The 23,299-nt window shown below is 47.0% G+C and overlaps 1 protein-coding gene across 2 annotated transcripts in view; it reads right to left on the bottom strand.

The window, feature by feature from the left end:
* Positions 1–23,299, bottom strand: part of LOC146805265 (von Willebrand factor A domain-containing protein 5A-like) — a 671,080-nt gene that overhangs the window by 254,658 nt on the left and 393,123 nt on the right. For both annotated transcript variants that reach the window (XM_085622439.1, XM_085622440.1), the window contains exon 11: positions 6,318–6,432. In XM_085622439.1, coding sequence (XP_085478565.1) covers positions 6,318–6,432 — 115 coding nt within the window. The remainder of the gene's footprint in view (positions 1–6,317; positions 6,433–23,299) is intronic.

Here is a 23,299-nt window from a genome sequence, read left to right as displayed (position 1 = left end):
CCAAAATCCTGGAGAGTGTTGAGATCCAGTAAACAAAACGAGGTATGATGCGGTTTGGCAGAAACTGCATGGGAGACATACAGAAAATACAATTATAAAATATTTTCTAAAGAATCATTTTGAAGGTTGTCAGACCTAGTTATGCGTAAACACATCAAATAAGTGTGACTTACGTACACGTTAGAGTTTAAGAACACAGATTCTTACATCCAGAAGTGATAGATGTCTCTTGTCATTTTAACCGAGTAAAAATACATCTATGAAAAACAGAGTGTGCACATTCAATGCATACTACGAGAAACTAATTTAATTAAAATGTGAGTTTCCTCATATTCAATACCAATTTTAAAATAGTAAAAATAACTTGTCTCTGGCCAACCTTGGTACTACGCTATCTAGTTAAAATATTTAAGGCAGAGAATCTCTGCTTGCGAGTGTAACTACCATTGATCGTCAACGCGGACCTCCCGTCACACACCACACTGTCCACTACATTTACCTTCAATCTTAAAATAATGTTAATACAAGTTTGAGCCATTTCTCAAACAGAGAAAGATGGATGATTCCTCTATTTGCCAACCTTGTTGTTACGCTATCCAGTTAAAACATTTAAGGCAGAATATTTCTGCTAGCGAGTGTAGCAACTAATGTACGTCAACACGGACCTCCCGTCACACCCCACACTAACCACTACATGTACCTTCGGTCTTAGAAAGTTGTCGTCCTAAGAATCCTCCCGTCCGTAGCCGTCCTGCATCCGGTAGTCCCGCCCGAGGTCTGGTTTATAAACCTATTAAGTCACGGAAGCATTGTGCCGAGTGAGCGAACAAACACGTACATTAAAAGACGGACTATCGTTCGTCGGTACTGGCGCCATATTGGAGTAGGGGAATTAGAGAGAAATGAGATGCGTTTGGTTATTGGTGAGCCATATAATAAGGTCACCACTGACCTGATATTTTAAGTAGTGGGATATCCCAAAAATAGTGAAAAAGAGAAGTGAAAGAGATGTGGTGCATGAGATTGATTTAAAGTAAATTAAAAATGGCATAAACGCATAAACTTCCAATATCACAACAAGATGAAGTTTCAAAAATAAAAAAGCGGAAGGAGAGGGGAGTGCACAAAGATTAGGAGGGGAGTGCAAATAGACCCCCATCCGCCTAGATTTTAGAGTTCAATAGACCATTCTATCGATTTACACCTGTACATTTTCCGACAAAGCCATTTAGAGAATGCTGTAGACAGAGAGCAGAGCAAACGTTACAATCCATTTAGTAACGGTATTGATTAATTCATGATAATCGTCCAATACAACATAGCACATAACAAATTCAGAGGGGAGCACAAATAGACCCCCATCCACCTTAATTTAAGGTTCAATAGGCCATTCTACCAATTAACACCTATACATTTTCTGGTAGGGCCGTTTGGGGAATGCTGTAGATGGAAAACAGAGCAATCATCACAGTTCATATAGTAACAGTATTGACTTATTCAAGGTAACCGTCCAGTACAACACAGCACATGAATGAAGGGGGGGACACTCAGCTAATTGGGCAAACCCACCCACAACAGGCGAGTTAGACTAGAAAACGTCAATGTCATCATTGCATATGGAATTATTTGCATTCGGTCTCCGTTGGTGTATCAACATGAGCGAAAACATTCTAAGCACAATTCTACAGAAATGACAACATGAGTGTACAACATAGGATCACATTGCACATCACAGTAACTCTCTTAATTTAGATCCCACAATATAGAGACAGGTTATAGTATTCCTCCTTAGACAGAGAGTCCCTCTGTGACACAAGCTAGCAATATAAGTGATCACTCCGACAGGAAAACATGTAGTTCCTTATCAAAATTTAGGCCCTGTTCTACCGCTCTCAATTTAATGATCCATTGTGTTTCCGTTCTACGAAGCCTTAAGACCCGGTCACCCCCTCTTTGTTGTACTTTAGTTTGGGTGATGCCATGAAACCGGATATCTTTCATATTCTCTAACAAATGTGAGTCATTAAAGAGGACCGCAAAGGGATACTCTCTGTTGTTGTTCCTGACTGCTCTGATATGTTCCTGTATTCGCTCTTTAAGGGGACGCAGTGTACTACCCACATAGATAAGACCACAGATACATACTAGGCAATAAACCACAAAGCAAGTGTTGCAATTTATAAATTCACGCACCGAATACTTGACTTGGGTGTTGTATTTGAAGTCCATTAGTTTGTTCAGTGCGAAGGGACAGACATTGCATTGTGAGCATTTAAAGAAACCCTTCGGTTTGTTTGGAAGCCAAGTCGTAATTTGACCTTTGGGGGGCAAATAGCTGGGACATAAGATGTTACGTAAAGTAATGCCCCTCCTATGGGCAACCATTGGTTTCTTGGTGATGTGTTTAGTTAGAGATTTGTCTAGATGTAATAGATGCCAATGCTTTAATAAGATTTTGTAAACAACATTGCTGTGTGTATGGAAATTAGTCACAAGTGCAAGCTTGTCATTTCTTTTCCCTTTCTTCCTATGCGTGTTGTGTAACAGCGATTCTCTCGAGGTCTTGAGTATTTTAGTTTTGGCCTTCTTCAGAACAGTTTGTGAGTATCCTCTCTGTACGAAACGTTCCTCTAAGATGTTTAGTTCCGAGGCAAAGACTGAAGGGTCTGAGCAGTTTCTTCAGATCCTAGTCATTTCCCCCAGAGGGATTGCGTTGATCTGTGAGCTAGGGTGTGCACTGCTCGCATGTAGGACTGAATTACAGGATGTTTCCTTCCTATATAGTTTAGATAGAATCCTGTTGTCCTCTACATATAGAACTACATCCAAGAAGTCTATTCTGGTTCGATGAGCTTTATGTGTAAAATTCAGGTTGTACGTATTGGCATTAAGGGGGTGCGTTTTTAGTTCTTTCCTAACTTGGAGCAGAGAATCACTTGAAAAGGTGAGCTTATCAGCCAGTAGGGGAGGATGGTGGCCTTGTATTTCATGCAGCTTGTTTTAAACATGGAGAGGTTCGGCAAGTGATACCAGTTGAGTTCCATCCGGATGGGGATGATGTGATCACATTTCTTCAGGACTGGATGAGACATGCTGGATGCCTATATGGGAGAGCACAGCATGCTACCATTCAGACGCAAGTGTCCAAACAGTAGTCCTGAAGTCGCTTTTGAGAGGGGTGTTTTCACTTTGTTTGGTAGAGAGAATTGGTACCATACTACCCATGTTTTCTTACTAGGTTTTCCTTGAGGTTTATGTTCGTATCCAGGCTGAATCTAAATGACTTTGCATTATGGGAACATTGGGGTTTGAATTAGTCCAGGTCCATGTCATTGTAACAGGTTTCAACTAGTTGCTGCATGTTGTTCTTGGCATACAACAGGAATTCTGTCTTGATGAGGTTGAACCTCAGGTAGGTGTGGGCATGTAGGTCTGGATGAGGAATAGGGGGAGTTTGAGAAATAGGATGTCTAAGCATAGGAGACTTTCAAGTAGGTTTTTGCGATGTTGGTGGGTACAGCTCCAAGGGGCTCTAAGAAGAGGTTGAAGATGACAGGGGACAAGCTGCAAACAAAGAGGATTCTGTAGGTGATGGAGATCTTCTGGGACATGGTGATGCCCATGTGAATAAACTGGTCTCAGTTGCATAGGTAAAAAGAGAACCAGTCAAGGATGTTGACAGTGAATTCCATTCAGGATGTTAGGGTGTGAATGAGAGCAAGATAGTTTATGGTATCAAGAGCAGCTGAGAGTCCAAAAACATCACAATCCATGGTCTCCTTCATCTTTCTCAGGTCACAGTCATCTGCAGTCTGTAACATAGTTGTCCCTGTGCTGTAGCGTAATCTGAAGCCAGGTTGATAGTTGTGCAGTAGGTGGTTGGCATTAGTGATCTTGGGAGTTGAGTGTAGACTGCTTGTTCAATTAACTTGCCGGTGAAGGGTAGGTGAGTGAAGGGCCGGTAACTGGCAAGGTCATCAGTGTATAGATTGGATTTCTTCAGGAGTGGTATAATCCTGCTGGCCTTGAAAGCTACTGGGAAGGTGCTTTGAGTGAGGTAGACATTAGCAATGGCGACTAAGAGTGAGAGAGCTTCTCAAGGGAGGGCTTTGATGAAGAATGAGGGTACATTATCAACTTCATATGAGGTGTCTTTGAAGGTAGTTGAATATGAGAGCAAGATCGGAGACAAGGATTTGAAGGATGACCATTGCATGTTGTTAAATGAAGGGCTGGGTCTAAAAAAAGCAGACTTGATGTTGCTATGCACATCAAATCTTCTGTATTTTATCACAGAAGAGGCTGATGGTGGTGTATGTGTCTGTGGATGAGAGGTAGGAGTGTCAGGCAGGTGGGGGGTGATGCAGTGTGTGATTGTTTTGAAGAATGTTCTACTTCTCATGGCAGCTCCACTGATGATGTCAGTATTGTACTCTGCTTTGATTGATGTGAGGAGTTCCCGGTGTTTTGAGTGGAGTGCATTCAGTGCCGTAAGGTCACTGGAGGTTCTGTTTTTCTTCCATTTTGATTCCTGTCTGCAGATGGAGCATTTGTTGTCGGTGAAGATCTTGGAGCACTAGGGTGTGAAGGTCTAGCTTGCTCCTGCATGTTTTCATTGGAGGGTGGGTGTTCACATGGTTTTTCAGAAAACCATTTAAGTCATTTAGAAGGGTGTTGATACTGAAGTGGAGTTGGCAGTGCAAGAGACGTTTTAGCTTTTGGCTGTCAGTGGAGAAGTCTTTGAATGATCTAGAGGCTTGTAATGCTCTTTTGGGATGCCCTCAGTGTGTTGACAGGGTACATAGCAGGAATATGGGAAAGGCAAGGTTGTCCGTCTGGGTGTATGTGAGATTTGGATTCAGTGGTTGGTGATGTTGTGAAGACAAGGCTGAGGCTGTGGCTTTGAGTTTACTGGCTGAGTGACATGCTATGCCACATAGAGAATATTGATGAAGTTGAGAAGGGGTCTCTTGTGTTTATTTTCACGCTTATGTCTATTATGCTTACATTTTTTTTCATGCTTATGTCTGGAAGGTTGAAGTCATCCACTGGGGCAGTTTGGGAATCCCAGATTAAGTGGTGAGATCTGAAAATTAGTTAATCAAGTCTTTTTTCTGAACAAGTGGCCCGTAAATAATGCAGAAAGTGGCTGACTGAGCTGAGGAAAGTGAAGCTTGTCATACAAGGAGCTCCATGGAGTTGAATGCGTCCTGCTTGCCTAAGATGCAGGACCATGGGTGATGGAAAAAATGCTCCATTGTTATATGTGTGATCCGCCTTTTGGATGCTATAGCCTGGGGGAACAAGGATGCCTAACTGTAGGAGGATATGGGACAGAGCCATGTTTCCGTAAGGAGTGTAGTGTTTATGACAGGTGATTAGGTCTGGGATTTCTGGAGCATGGAGTACTGCAGAAACTGCATTTACAAGCATTAGTGCCATTGTGCATGTGGTAGTTTGAGCATGTTGGGTGGTTAGTGGCATGTGTATGAAGTTGTGTCTGTGTTGTGAGGATGAAAAAATACCAAAGAATTGGGAAACAATTATCTTCTTTGAGTAGGAGCACATGGATTTCATACACTCCTATGCTGGTTAAAAGAGTATGTAGCAAGGGACAGACTGAGAAAAATTCAGTATGACAGGCAAACGGAGACAAGATACGAACTTGATGCAGAAGAAGATGAGGTATTAGACCAACAAGAAAGTAATACTGGGTAAACAGGATCAAATGACTAGCAGGACTGAAGTGAGAATAGGGAGTGAACCATAACTGAGCGGACACCCTCTTGCGCTGGATTGGCCTCCCCCCACACGAGCACTACATGCACCCCTACCGATACCCCAATAACACATATTTGACATGACTTTCAAATTGGACCAGCCCATATCCCCTGACAAACATATATTTGACGAACACATGGTGGGATGACACCGGGAGACACACCACCAAAATGGTTAATAGTAGGTATTAGATGTGATAGGTTTAATGTAATTAAATGTATATATTTGCTGATCATTATGATTAACTCCCTCAAGCACACAGGACTTTAAATAAAGACTCCAGGCGTACGTGAATTTGTCTTTTAGACACATTGCTTTTTATGGTGAATAATTGACCCATATGAAAATGTAATTGATACAATGCATTTGTAATTGGAAACACTGTATACACAATGTGACTGTACATGTGAACAAAGGTGTTATTGTTAAAGCAATGAAAACAAAATACTAATAAAAATATATATATATTTTTAAAGTAAGTATGACAGGCAATGATAAAAATGGATATCACTATCTCTAGGTGGACAGATTCTCACCTTAGGCTGCATCCTTTCTTTTCCAGTTATAAACTCACAAGTGCCATTGGCAGCTCGGGTGATGCCTTTAATAAGAGCTGTGGAAGCCCCTTCTCCAATTCCAAAGGCAAAGCACCTGCAGAGGTACAAGACAGGGGAAGAGTTCAAAGTGAGAGTAGAGACATTTAAGGTCACCCATGAATGATAGTCAGTAGAGTGAGTGAAGAGGCATCCAATTAGACTTGTAAGAAAAGCACAATTACATGCAGTGGCAGACACTGAGGCAAAGTAGTGATCTGGAAGGTAGAATGCATGGATGTCATTTAACAAGTCAGTCAGAATAGTCTTTATTTCGAATGTTTCATCTTAAAAGACATATTAAAATTCATCAATACAATTCAAATTGATATAAAATTTATAACATTGAGAGTAAAAAACCATTTAATAAATAACAGGTTAAAATCAATAATAAAAAGGTATTAAACATTACATTTGACATCGACTTGAAACTCATTCTACAATAGGGGGGTAATGCTACGCTATAATATATATGACCAGTGGTGATATTTCATCTTTTCCGTAAAAGCCACGCCCAACTAATGTATTTGGCTAAACCGATGACCACAAGAGAGGATGTATCAGTCTTTAAGATCCTTCTAGCGGCCTGGGCTGATCTGACACCTAGTTCACGACACACAGGTCGCAGCCAGACTCGTCTAGGTTGGGGATATGCTGGACAAACAAATAAGAAGTGATCTTCTGTTTCAACCAAGTTTATACAGGTTGGGCATTTGTCGGTGCCATTTAATGTCCAACTAGAAGTGAGGGAGCATAAAGGGAGGGTACCAATTCTGAATTGGTGGTATAATTTCCGATCCAGCTTTTTGGTTATTACATCCCAATATGCTTCAAGAGATGATTGATCCTTAATAGACAGATAGATTGTGGTCAGGGAACTACCAGTAGAAAGAGTGTATCGTTTGTGTGAAGCCCATAGCCAATAAGCTTCCCTAAAGGATTTTTTTTGGGGGGGAAGACAGCCGACGCAGGGCTGGACCACAAGTCACCCATGCCCATTTCTGTCAGTATAAGTTTGATTTCTGAGAGCCAACGGATTCTATGGGAACCCCTCATATCCTTTACCTCATGCAGCGCCTTAGCATAAAGGGATAACTCCGGAGTAGTCCATAGGCGTCGCCAAAACGCCAAGGGCCTATACCGGATCATATCCTCAATGGGTTGACATCCCAGATCGAATAGCAAGGGGATGCGTGGGGTAGAGGAGGGTAGCCCTGTCAATGACCTCAAAAAATTGTTTTGGGCCACCCTCAGCGAGTCTAGATTACTAAACCCCCATAACTTGGCACCATACATAACTGCAGGGAGGATTTTAGACCCATAAATTTGTATCACAGGTGCAATGGGTTTTGTGCAGGATTGCCTGTGTTCCTTTAATAGGGCACCACCTAGTTGTGAGTGCTTTAAACTAAGCAATTCTATCTGGGGCCCCCAACTTAGGTTGTCACTAAAGGTGACCCCCAAATATGTAAATGTAGGAGTCTGTTCCAGCCTTACACCACCCATAACAACCCTAGCTTTAACGGGGCGTGGGCCTCGAAGGATCATAAATTTGGTCTTCCCCACGTTGACCTCAAGCTCATGTTCGCGGCAGAATAACTCAAACCTAGAAAGGGCCAGTTGAAGCCCCTGTCGGGTTTTTGAAATAAGGAGCGTATCGTCAGCGAACATGAGCAAGGGGACTTTCATTCCAGCCAACGAGGGGGCATCAGTCGGGCAGTCAGAAAAGTAACTAGTTACTCCATTGATAAACAAGGAGAACCATGTAGGGGCCAGAACACACCCTTGCCTGACCCCTTTGGACACTTTGAATCTCGTGGTCACTTCCCCAGGCTTACCCCATCTAACCTGTGCATATGTGTTGGTGTGCAGCTTAACTAAAAGCCTCAGATATTCGGCCGGCATACCCATCTCCCGAAGGACCTCCCACAGTTTGGGTCTAGGCACCATATCAAATGCAGACCTTAAGTCCACAAATGCTGCAAAGAGCATACCCCCCCCTAAGTAGACTTCCTTCCAATATAAAAGTGTAAACCTGAGGGCTTGGTCTATGGTTCCGACGTGTGTCCGGAACCCGGCCTGAAAAGGCGTCAAGACGTCATTATCGGAAATCCAACTAGTGATGCGACCCAGCAACAACCGAGCAGTAATTTTTTGGGCCGCATCTATTAAGCTAATTGGGCGATAGTTGGCAGGGGCTGAACGGTCGCCCTTCTTATAAATTGGCAGAATTTCAGCCCCAAACCAAGATTCCGGAACCGACGCACCACTAGCCAGGGCATTAGCTAGGTTTTTTAAATAGGGTACCCATAAATCCAGATCCTGTTGGAATAGATCAGCAAGTATACAGTCAGGACCTGGAGCCTTACCATTGGGGAGAGATTTTAAAATTAGAGACACCTCACTACAGGTAAACTCTAATACACCTGCATCACTGAGATGCAGCGAGGCATTAAGGGTGGTTTCTGTGGACTTAAACTGGTTTTCAAAATAACTAACCCACTGGGCAGGTGCAACATGGTTGGCCGGAGTCATAGCCTGCGGGTTTCTACCCCATTTTAGGAGTTGCCAAAAATGGCACATGTTTCTGTCCACACAAGCCTCGAATAACTCACGCCAGCGAGATTCGTCCCAGTTTAACTTTGCTGACCTTTGAGCAGATTTATATGCGGCTCTACAACTCCTGATCATTATCGGCTCCCTTAATTTAATTGCTTGAATTAAAGCTTTACGTGGATGTCATTTAAGGGTTGCAGCTGCGACCCCTGGCCTGCTCTGTAGGAAGGTGGAATCTGACTTCATGGTTGCCCCCACTTTTTTTCTGGTGTTTTGCTGGTTTTCAACTTAGTTTGGCTGGGGTCCTGCTATTCAGGACCCCAACCTAGCTGCTTTCTCCCTTAAATTGATTACAAGTACTTTAGTTACACTCCAGATTGTATTCTGGGGTACCCTTATAAGTCCCTAGTATATGGTATACTATGTACCCAGGGCATAGGAACCCCAGAGGCCTACCACGGGCTGCAGCATGTATTATGCCACCCCTGGGAGGCCATCCAAAATGACACCACAGGACTGCTACAGCAGCCTGTGTAAGGTGGTGCATGCACCCCTTACTGAGATATAGGTTCACTATATCTCTCCCTATCACTGCACATATAATCAGTCACCCCTATGGCAGGCATTATCAATCCTGAAGGCAGTGTGCTGGGTTTTATGTGAGAGGGTGCCCATGCATGAGCAGAGCCCTTCTGCAGCCTTTGGAACCTTTATTCCGGGGTTGTTTGTGACGCAGCCAAACCATATACTCTTCAGTGCATTATAACTAAACGGTAAATGCTAACTTTGGGGTGGCTGCACGGAAACTTGTTGTATTTGGTGTCAAACACCTTGGAATCATACCCCCACACCAGTAACTGGTGTGGGAGTATGATCCCACCCTTCTAGAGGAAGAGACATGACAGCACTGGTATACCAGGTACAAGTTAACAGAGCCCTGGTATCACAAAATGGATGCTGCCAGCCAAAGACACGAGTCTGCCCTCCTGCTGCTGGACAAAACTCCGGCAGGGGAGGCCTGGACAATAGTTTCCTGTCACAGGGAGGTGTCACCACCTCCCAGACAGGCTTTAGTGTATTGAGGCTGGGTGGGTGCACTCCAAGAGTGCTTTAATGTCTGCACTGTGCATAGTCCAGCTCAAACCGGTTGCAGGGGCTACCAGACCCTGATCTGGCGCGAAACTGGACAAAGGAAATGGGTGTAGCCACCCCTCTTTCCTGACCCTGCCATAGGTGGGTCCCTAGAGTTTGTCCAACCCCTTCCTTGGGTATAAGAAATTAACCCCTGGCTACAGGACTTTAGATTACACCTGGACGAAACTCTGATACTGAATCCTGGAACTTCGACGATCTACATTGAACTAGATGACTGAAGAATCTCCCTTGGAGTAAAGGAGTTACTCCCCTGCAAGGCAGGCACCAAAGACACATCTGTCCGGTTTGCATCTCTGAAGCTCCTGCCAGACTCCGAAGAATTTTGCAACACAGGAGGTGGGTTTCCGTGGTCTCCGAGGTCGATCTGTGCACTCAGCAATTCTGAGGCCTGCATCCCTTGTGGAAGACCGTGCAACCTGAGCCCCTGGACACCACAACCCATTGCAGAAGCATCAGCTTTCCAACGACTCCTACAGCTGAGCTTAGGGCTACTTGTAGCCCTGACCCGAGCAGCATTTGCACCGAAGATAGCCCGCTTACACTCCACGAGTGTTCCGTGAGCTGGACCTTTGAGTTTTCTCTCAAGGTCCCTTTGCGATCCCTAGTCCGTCGACTGGTAGGTCCCTGTAAAGTCAACTTTAAATCTAATTAGGCTTACCTGGTTGCTCCAGATGTGCCCTGACTCTCCATTGCTTGGATCTGCACCGAAGCATCTTTTCTCTTCCTGCGTGGGTTGCTGTTGCCAAGGCTTGTTGGGTCCAATCCGGGCAACGACACCGCAGCACTCGACATCCTTCGTGGGACAGCTCGAATCCAGCTCCTGGTCGTCCTCGACGCCTCCTGATCCTCGTGGCTGCAGAGTCAAGCTTCACCTCTTTACACCTGAAACACCTGACATCGGTGGGCATGTGTCTATCGTGCCCCTGGCCACTGGCAAGTGACCCAGACTCTGTCCCCTCTGCTTTAAGGTTCCTCTGATCTTTGATCCAGGCTTGGATCACACCGGACACTTTTCTCCTTCCCGGCAGCAGCACTTTGCAGCAGATCGCCATTGATATCAACGACGATTCCCGACACCATTTGACACCTATGCACCCGGCTTCCCTGGGTGAGGTAACTTTTATGTATACCTTGTGAAGTTCTCCTTTCATTTAGTAATTCAAAAAGTTATAATCTGGTAAACCAAGCTGCTTTACACTCCTTCAAGACTTAGCCTGAAGGCTGCTCTCCATAGCTACCACTAGGATAGCTTTCAATAAAGGTTGTCTTTAAACCTATCATCAATAAGGGTTGTTTGGACTGGTGCAACGTGTCCACTATAACTAGTGCACAGCATATGCCAGGCCAACTTCTCACATGCTCCATGCAACTTCTGGCACTGCCTTTGCAACACCTGGCCTCAGTGGTGACAAAATCAGGGCCCAGAAGACAGGAGCAGCTTCACAATCCATATTTTCAGTTCATTTTTAATTAAACTAACAGCAAGTAATTGTATATTATTCACTATCAGTGTAATAAAAACAAACATCAGGTAAGGAAAATGTTTTTAAAAGTGTTTTGTGTACATGGTTGTGATTGAGATTGTGCGAAAAAGGGTGTGTTTATGTGTAAACGTGTGTTTATGTGAGCATTTGCGTATGAGTGAAAGTGACAGCCAGAAATGGGAGCGGCAAAAAAAGAGATTTAATGTCACTAAATGAGTATGAGTGAGTGATGGTGAGTGGGAATGATAGAGTGACAGTAAGAGTGAGTGCAAGTAAGAATGAGCGCAAGTCAGTATGACTGACTAGGTGTGAGTGAATTAGTGTAAGAATGAGCGACACTGTGCGAGTGTAAATATGAGTGCAAGTGAGTGAAAATGATTGAGTACGAGTGAGTAGCTGACAATGAGTGTGAGTTATTGAATGTAAATTAGCATGAGTGAGAATGTGGTGTTATGCTTACAAGTCTGCTTTTGGTCCTGGCAAGATACTGGTGTTAGCATGTTAGAGGGAAATATTCGCAGACTGGGACCTGGCATATTAGAGATTATACTGGACATATGGGACATCCACAGCAAAAAGCTGGTGCAGGCATAATGGAGGCAATTCTTGTTATGGAACACCCATGCCAAAATCCTGGCGCTAGCACGCTGTAGGTGATTCTTGGAGGCAAGGTGTGGCATATAGGTGGACAAACATGATAAAATGCTGACCCAATCATACCAGAGGTAAATTTTGACAGAAGGGTACATGGATGACATTAACAGTAACATTCAGTGACTGGCATATTATATGTAGTGTTTGGCATAATTGGGCACCGGTGTCATATAGAGGCACCCATGGCAAGATGTTGACCCTGGCCAACTGAGGTTATTTTTGGAAAATGGGGCAACCATAGCAGATTTCGAAAAAAAAGGGGGCCATTTCCTGTGCATCTGATGCTGAGCAGGATGAAGGACAACATGCCCCATCCACTTTGGATTTAGTTCTATTGATGTAGTACATTAGAGCCATTTTGACACGCAGTGTGTGAAGTGACCTTTCTGCTACGGAGTCTGGGTGAGGGAAAAAAATTGGTTGTTTAAATGTTTGATTAAAGTGAAAGGGAGTGATCACTTTCAAGGAGGGATTTATGGTCAGTCCGTAGTACAACACTATCTGTACGATATTGAATGAAAGGTTTTTGTAAAGTGAGGGCTTGTCACTCACTTGTATGCCTTAGTGAAGTAATTGCATGGGACAGGATTGGAATGGCTCAAATGGGGGTGACCAATGAATCTTGTATTATTTTTAGGTTACCTGGAGGGACAGGTGGGACTTGGTGGAATAACCCTTTTGAGGCTCTCCATGAAGGCCTTAATGACTGGAATTCTGAGCAGAAATCAATGTAACTCATTTTCCATGCTTGCGGCAATAGCCCCCAGATGTAGACGTATGGAAGTGTACACTAATCCTCCTGATTTTTGTAGGTGGAGTAAATAACACTATCCTGAAAAGATCCGATGTAAGGGGGTCAAGTGTTTTATAAATGCAGTAGTGGAAAAACAGTATCTACTTTGCTGCATTACAAGTTCTAGTGGTAGGTCTGTGGGCTTCCTTAAGAGTGTCAATACCCTTCTGTGGGAGGCCCAAGTAACTGAATTCTAAGCCCTCAAGTGCCAAATTGCTATATTCAGTTTTCTGGGGTCTGCGTATCTGATCCTACAGTATTCCTGCATGAGAAGGTCTGGCCTATTGGGTAGCCGTTTGTGAGTACTGAGAGACATTTCTAGGAGGGTTGAGAACCATGGTTGTTTGTCCCCTGTATAGAAGGAGTGGGAGAGGAGGAAAGTGCAAGAAAATATCGGTGACCAGTTGTAGGAAGCTGGCTCTGTATATACTATACCAAAGTGAGGTATAGTGTGTACAGAGTCCAGTAGATCCCCAAAGGTAGGCAGAGGTAAAGTTAGATAGCACCTCACTATTTGTGGTAGTGTGGCCGAGCAGTAAGGCAGTATCAGAGGACAGTGTTAAGCATTTGTTGTACACACTCAGTCAGCAAATGAATACACACACTCAAAGACTGAACTTCAGACCAATTGTTTTGTATAAAATATTATTTTAGTTATTTTATTTTCTAGAACCATGCAAGCCTGGCACAGGTAAGTTAATAAATACTTTGCAGTAAATATACAGTTTGAAATGCAATTGCAAATGTACTTTGAAATGGTTACAGTTTGAATTACTGGTAATGCAATACTGTGAAATGCTGTACATATACTTTGTATCGACTTTGCAATGAAAATTACAGGTAAGTTACTTTTATTTTACTTTTGAGATGACTTTTTAGATTACTTTTTCTACTCAGTGTGATATGCCTTGATATCACATTGGGACATTTCCTAGAGAAAAGGTAAGTAAAATCAGTTGTGCACAATTGTTATTTTTCAGGTTTCCATACAAATCAACTCCACACTTCAAACATTTTTCAGAGAAAAATAGTTAATAGGTTCCTATGGAGAGAAATGAAGTTAATGGTTACCAGGTAAGTAATCGGTCTTTGGAGTTGAGCTTCTGGGGTTAGAACAAGGGTTCCCCCAGGGTCAAGGATGCACTCTTGTTACACCCTCAGCGGCACAAAGGCGGCTGGGTGCAGAGGCCCAATGTTATCCAATGGGGTATAGGGGGCTTCTGGTTGGTGGCTGCTGGCAAGCAGGCCACTGGTTTACGGGAACAAATCTCCTGGACTTTAGCTCAGGGCAAATGGGGAAACAAAGTAGCACCAAAGGTGCATCCTCAGCGGCACTAGGGCGGCCGGGTGCAGGGTGCTGTTTCGACGTCAGGCACCCTGTTGGTTTCAATGGGGAACCTCCGGTTTGCAAAGGCACTGCAGGCTCGGGGACAAAGGTCTTCTGGGTGCAACGACCACTTCGAGAGGTATGTGCAAGGTAAAACCAGGGTGTGCAAGAGGGATTCACGCACTTCTTGAGACCCAATTTGTTGTTGGTACGTGCCTCACGAATGGCTACACACAAAAGCCATTGGAAGAGAGATAGTGTAGGTAGTTGGTGGAGGTTTGTACCCTTCTTAATAATGCAAGGATTTGTGCGGAAATAAAATTCATACGATGTATTCGTTAGACAATAAATAATCGCTGTATTGTCATGTGCAGGTAAGTTGCTGATGCAAAAAACAAAAAAAAAAAAAACAGCCGATACGTGTTTCGCCCAGTGGCTAGACAGCCGGGGGCTTTTTCAAAGCTGAGTACATAAAATGCAAATGTGTGAGAAGAACAGATGCATGCCATAAGATGCAACATATAATCAGAGTGATTGCAAATAGTGAAATATTAGGAGTAGTAGGTGTGTAGAGGTGTAGGGGTCAAGCAGGAGAAAAATGTGAAAGTGAGGTAAGTACAGAGAGGAGGGGCCGGAGAGGGAAAATCAGAGAAATGGGGATAAGGAAGATGGGATAGAGGAAAAAGAAGGCAGTTGAGAAAATAGAAAGAGTAGAGGAGAAATTAGGGCAGCAAAATGGCACAGTTTGGAAAAATACAGATAATACTAAGGTCTAATGAAACATAACTGTAGGAGTGCAGCTCGAAATAATGAGGACACTTACAGTTAACTTTTGAGGTCACTTTTATTTCACTTTTACCGAGCGCCGGGACGCGTCCGCCCGCTCGCTCTGCTAGCAACTCACTCGCTCACTGGTGCGAACTCACGCCTCTACCCAGCATGCCCCGCAGCACTCAGGAACAACTAGAGCGCTACGCTACATAGCTCTCCCTTTAAACCTTAACAACACAAACTATATGAGGGATCAACATTACACGGTCTTACTTGCTCTGCGTGTCAAAGTCCTCAAACCTTCTAGGCATCTTGATCACTCTGCCAGACCTCGTGCGGTATTGTCCTTGCTCAGGAGCCTCTCTTGTCCCTCCCGCAGGGGACTCTCTTCTGGCTCCCGCCTCTCCTGCCCAACCATCGTCCTTGCCTTGGGCAGTTGATTGAGTCTGTCTGTTAATTTCCCCTTCAGTGTTCCCCATCGGAACCTTCTGACTCTCTCCCATCCTTCTAGGCGAGACTGGCCCTTGTACCCCGACCTCGGGGCCTTCCACTCCTTCCATCTCGCCTCCGTCGTCCCCGCCAGGCGTTCCTCCATCCAAAGGATCTTCCCATTTCAAGATTCTGTTGCATTTCGCCATTCTGTCCTGCGACCACACCTTACCATCGCTTAGCAGGGCCGACCTGGCATATGACTCTACCACTTGTAGGGGGGGGCTGAATTTGCTCTCTCCTTTCTTCTTTAGGGTAGCATGTTTCACTCTTAGCCATTCCCCCTTCTCTAGATTTACCTCCTTGGTGTTGTGTCGTTTGTTGTAATATTCTGTGTACACGGCTTGTGCCTTGTCCAAGTTGCGCCTCACCACTGCCGGCGACCATTTACTTTGCACCAGTAGATGTTTCCATGCCACATTGTCCTTTGTGAACGGTTCTCTCCCTCGTAGGATCTTGAACGGGCTGTACCCCGTGCTGGTCGGGGTGATGTGGTACGCCCACAGCATGCGTTGGAGTTCCTTCTCCCAGTTTAACCCCGCGCTTATCGCGGCTTGTATGGATCCCATTATCACCCGGTTGAACCTTTCTACTTCTCCGTTCCCCGCTGGGTAATAGATTGGGGTGTGTTTCACTTCAATCCCGTTCCTAGCCATGAAGGCGTTCCATTTCTCTGACACAAATTGTGGGCCATTGTCACACGTCAGCACTTTAGGTATTCCTTCCCTTACGAACGTGGCTGTTAGACACGCTAACACGGTCTCCGTGTCGGCTGTGTCCTCTGCCACCACTTCCGGCCATTTGGAGTATCTGTCCACCACCGCTATTACGTACTTGGGTGTACCTTCCGCGTTCAGAACTGGACCTAATATGTCCACCGACAGCATCTCCCACGGGTTGGACGGGCTTGGAAATTTTCCCAGTGGTGGTCGTAACACTGATTGTGACTTGTCCGCCCTGTTGCACTGCTCGCACATCCTGACGTGCCGTTCCACTTGCCCATCCAGTGCTGGCCTGCTTCACTCTTGCCTTGGTTTTCGTGATACCCAGATGACCCTCGTGTAGGAGAGTGAGCAGTCGCTCCACTAAGATCGACGGCGGGATCACCTTGTCCCCTCGCAACAGGAACACGGGGTTGTCTCCAACAGACAGTTCTTCTCGTACTTCCCAGTACTTCCTTAGCTCGCTGTCTAGGTGCCTTTTCTCCGGCCATCCTCGCGTTACGTAGGTTTTCACTGTGCTCAATGTCTCATCTGCTGTGTATGCCTGCTCCCACTCCTGGGCACTGACCGCTCCTTCGTGATCTTGCGTGACTGCCACCATGTACTCCTCCCATTCCGAGGCTTTACCGTTGTCTGCGGGTTTCATAGCTGCTGCTCTGCTCAGGAAGTCCGCTACTCTATTCTTGGATCCCGGGATGTACTCTACGTCGTATACGTAGTCTAAAAGCCTTAAGCTCATCCTCGCGATCCGAGGAGTCGCATGCGCGTGTCCACTTGATGTCAAAACCTTTACCAACGGTTTGTGGTCGGTACGGAGCAGGAATTTCGAGCCCCATATGAACTGCCTGAACCGTTCCATCGCCCAGACTGTTGCAAGCATTTCTTTTTCAATAACACTGAATTTTTCTTCGCTTGCCGCCAAGGATCGCGAGGCGAAGCTGACTGTGGTGACTTCTCCTCCTCTGGCTCTTTGCATCAAGACCGCCCCTAGGCCTTTGTCACTGGCGTCCGTGGTTAAGATTGTTAAGGCCTCCTGATCAAACCCTTCCAGAGGGATCGCTGTACAGATGTCGTGCTTGATGCTTTCGAATTCAGTTTGTTCCTCTCGTGCCCACCTGAACACGGTCTTCTCCTTCAGGAGTTGCCTCAAGTGGTGCGTTTTCGTCACGAAGTGCGGGACGAACTTGCTGTAAAACTCCGCCATCCCGAGGAAGGATCGGACATCTTTCCTTGACGGCGTGGGCGCGTCTTTGATGGCCGCCATGTTGGCTCTCCTTGGTTCGATTCCTCTCCCGCAGATTTCGTGGCCCAGGTAGGTCACCGAGTCCACTCCGAATCGGCACTTCTGCCATTCCGCCGTGAGCCCATTCTGGCCCAGAATCGTCAACACCGTGTGCAGCTTCTTGTCGTGGTCTTCCTTTGACTTCCCCATGATGAGGCTGTCGTCCTGGAAGTATTGCACTCCTTCCACCTTCTGGAATAACCTGTGCATTAGCTTTTAGAACACCGCTGCTGCTGACGCCAGGCCGAACGGCATCCTGAGGAACTTGTAGCACCCGAAGGGGGTGATGAAGGACGTGAGGTGGTTGCAGGAAGCGTGTAGCGCGATTTGGTGGTACGCCGAGGTGAGGTCTACGGTTGAGAACCACGTTACCCCTTTCGTTTTTGCCAGCATTTCGTTGATCCGGGGCAAGGGGAACTGATCGACCAGGATGTTCTTGTTGAGCTCCCTCAAATCCACACAGAGGCGTACCTTCCCACTCGGTTTCTGCGCTACCACCAGCGGAGCGAGCCATTCCGCGCTCTCGATCGCCTCTATGACTCCGTCTTTCTCCAGCCGCCGCAACTCTTCCTGGACAGCCTCCCTGCTTCTGAACGGGATATTGCGGGCTTTGTGGCTGACTGGCTTTGCTCCCTCTTTGAGGCGAATTTTGTGGGTGAATTTCGTCATTCTCCCGATGGTTCCTTTAAACACTTCTGGGTATGCTGTCTTCCACCTGCACCCTTTATGTGCTTGGTTGGCGTCAATCGACATCACCTGCGTGGATGCTCCCGGGTTGAGTTGTATGCCCAAATTCCCTTGGTCCATCCATCCTAACACCGACGGCCCCTTCTCCGCTACGTACAGCTTTCCTTCCGCTCTGCGCCCCTTGAATTCGAACATCAACCTACGGTACCCCACCATGGGTATGGGTTCGCCTGTGAACGTGACTGGGTGGATGTCGGTTGGCAAGAGGTCGTCCCCTACTTTGGGCGTGAAGTCCGTCTCCCACACCGTCCGTTGGATGATCGTGTACGGGGAGCCTGAGTCTGCCACGATGTCCGCCTCTACCCCGCCGATCTCCATTTGTAGCGCCGGCTTCTTGGAGCGCGTGCAGTTCACCCCCAGCACCTGGTCGTCGATGCACAGGACTTCTTCGTCTTCCTCTTCCTCGTCCTGGGGTTCTCCGTCATCTCCCGGGTCTTGTGCCACATACTTCACTTCCTTCCTGTTGGTCTTACGTCGGCACACCTTCTCGTAGTGCCCCATTATGCCGCAGTATGCGCACCTGGCTCGAAACGCGGGGCAGGCTCTGTCGTTGCTCTGGTGTGCCTGGCTGCCACACCTGTAGCATGAGGTCTTGCTGTCCCCCGGAGGTCTAGGGTTCCTCGTGGACCTTTGCGGGTATCGTCTCTGGAACCTTGCGTTGGCCGTCGTGCTCTTTGTTGCGTTTTCCGGTTTGTTCCTGTCTGTCACTCTGCAGACCGGTGTTTTGTCGCCGCTCTCCCGCTTTGCTGCCTCCGCGCAGCGTTTGGATAGTTCCGCTTTCTTGACCAGTGCCACCACCTCCTTCAGCGGTGCATCCCCGTTGACCCATAGCTTCTCTTGTATGGCTGCGTGGGTGGTGTGCATGATGATCTGGTCCCTGATTAGTTCATCGTGCAGTGCGCCGAATTTGCAGGTCAACGCCAGCTTCTGTTGTGCTGATACATACTCATCAACCGATGCCTCCTTGCGCTGTTTCCGCTGGAAGAAATTGCACCGATCTATGGCTGTGCACACCACCGGCCGGTAGTGGGCATCTAGGTCGTCTAGCGCGTGTTGGAACACTTCTGCGTCGCCCACTGGTCTGGTTGGTTTCACTAAGCTGTCGTAAACTCTGATGCCCTCCGGGCCAAGGTTGTGTAGAAGTATTTTCTTCTTCCTTGCGCTCGAGAACTCCCCTTCACCTTCTTCTTCCAAGGCATCCAGGTAGTTCAGGAAGTATCACTTCCAGTCCTCCCATGGCATCGCCGGGTCTCCTCTTTTGGGCAGGAAGGGCACCAGGTTGGTGAGGGACGTTGCTTGGGCACACATCCTGTCTCCCCCGCGCTGCGCTGGGCTTCGCCTGTCACCTGTGTCCGGTGGGCTCCCTGGGGCTCGCCTTCCCCCCTCTCCGTCTGAGTGTGTGGGTGAGGGACTGCCCTGCTGTCCCCTCGCTGCCCCTGGGGTCGCCAGTTCAGTCGTTACCTCGGTTGGTGGGCTGCGCGTCGCCCTCCTTGGCGCGGTCTGCCACGTGGCCCCACTTGTCGCACTTTCTGCTTACTCGTGTTCTTCAGGGCGCTGTGGTGAGTCTTCCCGCTTCTGCCCGGCTAGGTGTGGTCACTGCTGGGTCGGTATCCCCTCGCCGGTGCCCCTTTCCATGCGGTTGCTGGACTGTGCTCACCCCGGGCTGGCCGGTCTCGCCTGGTGGCTCTTCTGTGGCCCCTTGCTCTGCCCGTGCGTTTGGCGCTTTTCTTGTCGCTCCTGCCACATGGACTTTCCGCCCTGGCCCCTGCGGTATGGATGCACCTCTGCCACGCTCGGTATTGTCCTGGTCTGGCTGCTTGTGCTCCTCGCTGCTTCTATCCCATCCTTGTCGCCATTTTGTAGGAGTGCAGCTCGAAATAATGAGGACACTTACAGTTAACTTTTGAGGTCACTTTTATTTCACTTTTACCGAGCGCCGGGACGCATCCGCCCGCTCGCTCTGCTAGCGGCTCACTCGCTCACTGGCGCTAACTCGCGCCTCTACCCAGCATGCCCCGCAGCACTCAGGAACAACTGGAGCGCTACGCTACAATAACTTCAAACACATGGCAAAAACGTCATATAGGCACTATTTCTATACATTTCTGTTGCAGGGTTGAGACACCACATAAAGGTTATTAAGAAGGCACGATTCTGTATATCTCAGGCCTAATGACACATCGGTTCAAACACATGTAAATGTAAATGTATATGTATTTATATACAATATCATGTAGTCACTATTTCTATTACTGACGAACCTGGGTGCTTGTTTCCGGTCCAGAATTCGTCAGTAATTAAATTATCCTTTCTTTATTTTTCTCTCCTCCCTACCAGTATTAATATTTCCCGTTTGTCTTATGTCCCCAGACCTGCAGAGGGGTACTTATTACATATAGAGAGGATGTGGTCCGTCGGCTTAAACTGCCGACTTTGGTGCAGGAAACCAGGGTTCGAGCCTCGAGGTCGCGTCCACATCCTGTGATTCTGGGCAAATCACTTAATCTCCCCGTGCCTGAATGTGTAATGTAAATACGGTGCTATGTAAAGCGCTCCAATACCTTCGGGTCGAGTTCGCGCTATATAAATATGCGGGGAAAAAAAAGAAAAAATAAATATACAGTAGATGGCATTTTGTATTTTAGTTTCCCCTTTGACCTGCTTTGCGGTGCGCATATTTATTTCATGGCCATTCTGAGCCCTCCCGGCTGGATGACAGTGCACGTTTTTCACGTTTAATGAGAGGCCGTTTAACACGGCCCCTTATGACTGCACGGTAAATCCCTTCTTGGACCGCAGAGACCGCGCAGATCACACAGAGCAAACCTTGGCCTTGAATTGTAAGTACTGAACCCTGCTCATATGGGATGCGTTATTATCACAAAGGTCCGTTCCCTGTTCGCGCTCACACCACTCATCCTGGAACTTCTGCACAGGAGGGGCGCGCTTCTCCCCTCGCGCTTCGAGAATTCTAAACTTAAAACTAAGCGCAAATGAGATTAATTCCGGAATACCACGCTAACCTTTTCTCCTTGCTTGGCGAGTTTTGTAAACTATGCTGGGATTTGCGCTTCTCTCCTCGCTCTTCGAGAATTCTAAGCTTAAAACAAAGCGCTAATGAGATTATTTCCGGAATACCGTTAACCTCTTCTTCTTGCTTGGTGAGACTGTATAAACAATGCTGGGTTTTGTCTTGTACTGTGCCCTTCTAATTGTTGAGCTGACATACCCCCGCTTTAATTTTCTGCAATTTTTTTTTGACGCTAGCTGTCAGAGCTTGGTAAAATACTTTGTTTTTACAAACAAATATACACGTGCGTTTTAGATGTTTTCTCAGACCATCTCCCATAGGTTTTCCAAGTACCATATATTTCTTCCTAGTCATGGGTCATTACGTCAGCGCACTCTTGTGGCTTTTACAGTACCGTGATGTTCTAGCTTGACAAGACACTATTTCAAATGTCACCCAATGAGCGCCATTACTGGATTGTGCCTGCTCCCCATTTCTGTGTGTCCCTTTCTCCTGCGACAGCGATATATAGAAATAGTGACCACATGATATTGCCGCCATGTGTTTGAAACGATGTGTCATTAGGCCTGAGATGTACAGAATCGTGCCTGCTTAATAACCTTATGTGGTGTCTCTCCCCTGCAACAGAAATTGTATAGAAATAGTGCCTATATGAAGTTTTTGCCATGTGTTTGAAGTTATGTGTCATTAGACCTTAGTATTATCTGTACTTTTCCAAACTGTGCCATTTTGCTGCCCTAATTTCTCTTCTACTCTTTCTACTTTCTCAACTTCCTTCTTTTTGCTCTATCCTATCTTCCTTATCCCCGTTTCTCTGATTTTCCCTCTCCGGCCCCTCCTCTCTGTACTTACCTCACTTTCACATTTTTCTCCTGCTTGACCCCTACACCTCTACCCACCTACTACTCCTAATATTTCACTATTTGCAATCACTCTGATTATATGTTGCACCTTATGGTATGCATATGCTCTTCTCGGACATTTGCAATTTATGTACTCAGCCTTGAAAAAGCCCCCGGTTGTCCTGCCACTGGGCGAAACACGTGTCGGCTGTGAGGGGACCCAGGGGGAGCGGAGCGCGAGCCAGTCTCCCCCTGGGTGGTCTCGCACAAGGGAGCGGCCACCCAGGTGCGGGGTAGGGTTAATTAGCGAGACGGGAGGCGCGAGGCAAGAGGCGAGGTGATAAGTAGAGGCGCTGTGGGGCGGGAAATTCATTGTGATCAAGGGAGTGGGGAGGAAGGGTTTTGAATTTGCATTTTACTCCTTGTACGACTCCGTACCTGTGTAGTATAGACGGAGTCACATCAGGAAGTGCGCGCCGCCGTCCGGGTATTATGAGAGGCCGGCAGGGATTTGATCTGCTGGAGCCGGGCGTCACGGAGCAGGCGTGGTTAGGCTGGGAGCGCTGGACGAGGAAGGCTGCGGGAGGCGTAGCGATGGCGGTGGCAGTGAGTATGTCGCCTCAAACAGTTGAAGGCGGCGTGTGTTCGGCGGCAGGGCAGGAGGGGGCTATGGAGGTCGGGGCTGCTGTTTTGAAGGCACCGGTGTCTGGCGGAGAGCCTATTGAAGAGCCCCAGGTATGTGCGGCCGCAAGTGACTTTATAAGCGGGCAGCGCGCTACAGGGGGAGAAAAGAGGGGGCGGTCACTGTGCTCAGCTGGGAGGCGGGGGAGAGGCGAGGCAGCTGCTCGGGGTATTGTGTGGCAGGCAGGTTAAGCGCGCAAGGAGCATAGAGGGTCTGACTTCACACGGAGCTTTTCAGGAGCAGGCAATTGCAGATACCTCACGGCCTGCTGGTCTATTGTTGTAGGGGAGGGCTCAGTTGTTAGAATTGCATGGGCAACAGTATGTTAGCCCTGACACGCCCGTATATTGCCCTTGCCCCCCCCCCGCCTTTGTCTGCGGAGTCCACCAA

Source organism: Triturus cristatus, chromosome 8, assembly GCF_964204655.1.
Source record: "Triturus cristatus chromosome 8, aTriCri1.1, whole genome shotgun sequence".
NCBI lineage: Eukaryota > Metazoa > Chordata > Amphibia > Caudata > Salamandridae > Triturus > Triturus cristatus.
The sequence above is the reverse complement of the archived record's forward strand: the minus strand, read 5'-3'. Positions and strand labels throughout refer to the sequence as shown.